Source organism: Plectropomus leopardus, unplaced genomic scaffold, assembly GCF_008729295.1.
Source record: "Plectropomus leopardus isolate mb unplaced genomic scaffold, YSFRI_Pleo_2.0 unplaced_scaffold1100, whole genome shotgun sequence".
NCBI lineage: Eukaryota > Metazoa > Chordata > Actinopteri > Perciformes > Serranidae > Plectropomus > Plectropomus leopardus.
Window position 1 is genome coordinate 1 of NW_024611618.1, and position 5439 is coordinate 5439.

Here is a 5439-nt window from a genome sequence, read left to right on the forward strand (position 1 = left end):
TTTAATTTTTAAAAAATTGAAATAAAAGTAATTTCAGAAAATAAACAAACAGCATAAAAAAAATAAAAAATAAATGCAAATAAAAATTTTAAAAATCTGTTTAAAATGGACTGTAGAAAATAAAGTCAATTTAGCTGAATAAAAATAGAATTGCAGTATAATCAAAATACTTAAAAAGCATCGTATCAAAACATAAAATCTAATTGGGCTTTGCAAAATTTTTAGAAAAGCAATTTGATCACAAAAAAAGTCAAGCGTGTGCTTACAATGTCTGTTAAAGGGTTAAATGGACAAACATGAGGGGTCTTGATACACACTCTTGTAAGGGGTCCTAGTCTTAAAAAACACTGGAAACGGTTGCGCTTGTGCACATAAATCCAAAGTTATGTGAATCTGTCGTAGGTGTGCCAGGCCCTGCTGCTGTCCCTGTCTGCACTGTCTCTGTCTCTGGTTTGTGAGGAGGACGGCACGGAGGTGGACTCCGACGAGTTCCTCATGACGCTGCCTGACAACACCACGCTCATGGCCCTGGAGCCTGGACAGACGTGGAGACCACAGCCGGTGTGTTTGACCGCAGAGGTTAAATGTTATCATTATATCGCCTCAGATGTGTGTGTGTAATATATGTGATGCCGTCTCTGATCTCCCAGGGTGCGGTCGTGTCCAGGTCTCAAGACCACGACAAGCCTCGGACCGGGAGAGACATCGCACGTGTCACCTTTGACCTCTACAGGATGAGCCCAAAAGACGTCTTTGGCTCGCTGAGTGTGAAGGCCACGTTTCAGGGTCTGTACTCTGTGAGCGCCAACTTTCAGTGTCTGGGGCCCAAGAAAGTCCTCAGGTAAGTCAGGAGGGGAGAGGTCAGCACAAAAGAGGGATTAACCATTCAGCAGGGGGAAAATACACCCCTCAGAGCAGAGGTGGATGAAATATTCAGCTCCTTTACTTACTTTTCACGCTGTGAAAATACTCTATTACAAGTAGTACCAAATGCAGAAAAATCTTTTTTAAAAAAACCCAAAACAAACTCATCCAAAGAACTGCTTTAAAAAAAAATAGACGACCTCCCAAATTATTGAAAAAATAGAAAAAAAAGGTATGAGGTTGATTTGTAATTAATAAACATATTTAAAAAAAAAAAAAAAACATTACACAATAAAAAAAAAAAACAAAATTATTTTTTAAAAAAAATCATCAAAATCATAAACAAGAGGGAAAAAAACCCAAACTCAAAATTATTTTCAAAAAGAAAAAAGATGCTGTTTTGTGACGTCGCATAAGAAAATAAATCGCAATAAGCTTTTCTCAAATGCCAAAATGACAGCGACAAAAATGAATCATTTGATGTGACTTGAGTAGGCTTTAATGGAGCATAAAAAATCACGCTGATGAGAATTTATCTTGTTTTTCAGAGAAGCCCTGCGTGTAGCCTCCACCCTCCTACATGCCGCCGGACACCTGCTTATCACTTCCGCCTCCATGATTCGACGCATTATCGAAGGCGCTGATCTTTGGCAGCCACAGCGGACAGAGTACAGCGCCAGCTGGAACTGACGGGCCCGAGAGATACATATTCAGCTGTAACATCTGATATCATTGACTGAAAGGGTTACTAAGGTGTTTTTAAACCCGGATTCTGTTTTCCAATGTTTTTGTGTCAAAGTGACTGAAAGTGAAGTTAAAGAGAATATAGAAAATCAGCTCTGAAATTGCTATTGTCAAACCCACCAGACTCCATATAAAAAATCAGTTATTTTACAATCCTAAAAACACTTCATTCAAATTTATCAGAAACAAAATAAAACTCACAAAGACCCGTCTTGGTTTGTCTTTCCGCTGTTCCAACAATCACAAACTCTGGCTTGATTGACATAAAGCCTCAATTCAGCCGGTGAGATGTGAGAATATGCTGGCTCCATACACGCTAAAATTACTTTTTATTTATATGGAGTCTGGTGGGTTTGCAAACAGCAAACTCTGGCTGTTTCTGGGATATTACTCTTAAAGAAAAGAGCTTTTTTGGCAGAACCATCTGTTAAGGTGGTATCTGTAAATGTTAACAGCAATAGTCTTATGCGGGGTGATTGTATGACTGTGTACCTTATTCTCCCTTAAATATCTTGACTTTTCAGGTTATGAACAGACAAAAAATAATGGTAACGATTGAGTGCTAGAAAATGTCTTAAGTTTTATAGGGTTATTGTGCAATATATTCTTCATAATACTCAAAGAATATACTTTATTTTTGTTAATTTTGTGTGAATTTTGCATTTGCAGTAGTGTCATCTTGTTGGTGGAATATACAGTAAGTTTCTTAAAAAATATCGATATTTGATACCATTTTCAAAACCACAGGGATATTAAAGATTGAGGGCAAAAACATTTAATTCTTAACTTTAACAGCAGAGAACAGCAGAACGACTGTTAGAAACAGTAATGAGACAGCAAGGCTTTGCAGCTGGTACTGATGAATCAATACTGTGGAAAATGAGTATTACAACTATATTAAATATTCAGAATCGATACATATTGATGAATCGGTATTTTTGACAATACTAGTTGGCAGTGGCTCTGAGATTAAAGGTGATAACAAGTCAATATTAAACATAACAGCGTCGAGAAACAAGTTGTCACTTATTTTTGAACGATTTGCCGGAACTGTTCACAACGAATGCGTCGTACTTGAAAAACAATAAAACCATCAGCGTAAAACTTCATACGCGCAACAGATAAGTATGTTTTGTGTTAAAAAACACGTTAAGAAACACCTCAACGACAATGTCGCTTAACCTTTTAAAAAAAACGGTCTTAAAGTTTAAAACGTCACTTAACTGCGTGATGCATCTTTTCAAACGTGAAGAGACGATTCGTGGTTATTGCCCTCAGGTGGATATGACGACGCGGACTGCGGCATCATTTCTCCACTGGAGGCAGACTTTCAACAGTTCTCACTCATTTCAAGCAACGTCTGCCAGGCTGGTTTTTCGGCGCCCTCACTGCTCGCCACGCGTAGCTTTGTCTTCACCAGCGCTTTCAGGTGCTGCTGGTACCTGACGTTAGCCAGCGCCTTGCTGTGCTGCTCCTCAGTCATCCAGCGTGGCTTTACTTTCTTCACGTAATAGCGCATGTCGCCGAACCACTGAACCAACGTGTGGCGAGGGATGTTGATAATCTTCGCCAGTCGGCTGTAGTCTTCGGCGTTTGGATACTGGCAGTGCGAGAAAGCCGCCTTCATCATCGCCAGCTGAGCCTGCGTCTTCGTGCTTAAGCGCGTCCGAGCGGGAGGCGTCGACGCCTCGGCCGCACGTGAACCCGGCTGCTGGGTGACGCCGAGTGACTCGTCTGCAACAAGAGAGATATCGAGCATTTCCATGAGCTCCTCTAGTTGGTTAAAATCAGTCACAGCGCCGTTGTGGTTTGACTCGGCGTGCACGTGTCCCTCCAGCTTAGCCTCCGTTCCTGTTTCAAGGGTACCTGAGGTGGACGTGGGAACGGCGTCTTCTCTTTTCAGCTGCTCTGAGTCTTGACTTTGAGACAGGAAGACGAGTAGAGGACTTCCACCCAGCGACTCGTCAGGCATCAAAACGCTCGTGTGCGCAGGCCTCTCTTGGATCGTCAGTAATTTTTTCTTTTCTTCCGTCCTTTTTCTTTCTCCGGTGGATTTTTTCCTCTCAAATTCCTCACTTCCCGCTCTCTCCACATCACCTTCGTCCCGTCGCTTCTTTCGTTTCATTTCCATCTCGTCTGACGCTGTCACCTTTTTCCGCTTACTCTGAGTTTTTCCTTTGTCTTCGTCTTCCCTCTTGTCCTTATCTTTCTTCCCTGGTTGTTCAAGCTTCGGTTTTGTTTCCGATTGCTCGTTAGCCATCTCATTTTCTCCCATCATCCCTCCCTCAGGTGCACTTTCTTCCTCCAAAACCTTCTCCACCTTCTTCCCAGCAGGCTGTTTTACCTCTCCTCTGTCCTTTTCCTTCATCCAGTTTTGCAGCTCTTCCTTTCCCCAATTCAACTTGAACTTCCTCCGAACGTTGTTGATGTCCTCATAGTCCCAGCTGATGCCGTATCGGAGCCTCTGTCCCATGAACCACACCTTCACCTGGTCCGGGTGCAGGGAGCAGCGCTCCGCCAGCGCTGCCGTCTGGTTCTCTGTCAGGTATGGGAACTTGTCGAAGGCTTTGTCCAGCTCCGCGGCGCCATCCAGCCTTAGGTTGATCTCGCTCGAGCGCACCCATATGAGCCTCTGATCGTCAGAGACCAGGGGGAGACACAGAGCACCGTTCTGGTTCAGACTGAAAGCCATCAGGGCCATGTTCGTTTCTGTGAGAGTCTCTTCGGGGGGGTCAGGGGTGTTTTGCCTGAACTCGGGGAATTCGCATCTCGCTTTTTGCATCATCTTTCTCATCTGTGAGAATGACTCCTGAAAAGAGCAAACAGAAGGGGTTAAGACACCCCAAATCTAAAAACCTGGAGTGTAGCGACTACGGGAACAAAATAAAAGTTGCTGAGAGGCTGAGGCTGGGCCTGGTCTGTTGTACAAAACGTTCAAAATGTTCAAAAAATGTAATAATGAAAAGGAATCAACTTATCAAAACTTAGCCAAAATAATCACAGCGATCAAGAAAAAGTGCAGCCAACAAAAATTACGGCGACCCACTTCACCCTCTCTTACGATCATCCTGACACAGGTGAAAAGCAGATACTCATTTAGATTATGAATGTAACTGCCCATATCCATGTGATCCAGCTCTCCCAATGACCACAATCATTAAACTAATAAATAATAATATCCCAAAACACAAACATAAAACACACGTAACGATACCAAAATATAAACCATCCCAGTTCCCTTATTTCTACATAAAGTAACCATTTAACTCACTTTAATCCTTCTTATTGCTATTTATGACAACAATTACTGTAAGAGGATATTCATTTATCACATATTTTTCTACAGTTTTTTAAAATTCTAAATGCTACTATTTTTTATCCACAAACAAAAATTATCCAAGTCAAAAACAACATAAAAAATGTAAAAAGTGTCAAGCTTTTGGAAAATTCCATGATTTTCCTCGATAAATCCCGACATATATGTATAGGTTTAATAATTTTGAATATTTCCAATACGGTTATTTTATTAAAATTGTAAGATTTCCACTTTTTTTCCATTTCTTACCAACATGGCACAGTGTTGTTTTAAGAAACAAATATATTATATGTATTATTTTTACTTTATCTATTTTATGACCAAAAAAATACATTTTTTTAACCAGCTGGCATCATAATGTTTATGATAAAAGGGTTAATGTGCTGCAGACACTGATTTAACCTAAACTGAAATGTTAAATGCTTTTACTTAATGTTGTAATGCTGCAAATGAAATAAAAGTCAATCGACTCAAATATTAAGTGTTAATTTCAAGTCAACTTGCTAAATCACTTA

General features: G+C 40.7%; 2 protein-coding genes across 2 annotated transcripts; one reads left to right on the forward strand and one right to left on the reverse strand.

Annotated features, from left to right (window-relative positions):
* Positions 1-402: 402 nt before the first annotated feature.
* Positions 403-1790, forward strand: LOC121963368 (cell death activator CIDE-B-like; the record flags this gene model as incomplete). Its single annotated transcript, XM_042513655.1, has 3 exons — positions 403-561; positions 651-841; positions 1413-1790. Coding segments are annotated over 3 exons (492 nt in total), but the record flags the coding sequence as incomplete, so codon positions are not given.
* A 1148-nt stretch (positions 1791-2938) lies between these two features.
* LOC121963370 (zinc fingers and homeoboxes protein 3-like) lies at positions 2939-4309 on the reverse strand. The gene has a single exon (XM_042513656.1). It carries the CDS (start codon positions 4307-4309, stop codon positions 2939-2941), a length of 1371 nt encoding a protein of 456 aa, XP_042369590.1.
* Between the last annotated feature and the right edge of the window lie 1130 nt (positions 4310-5439).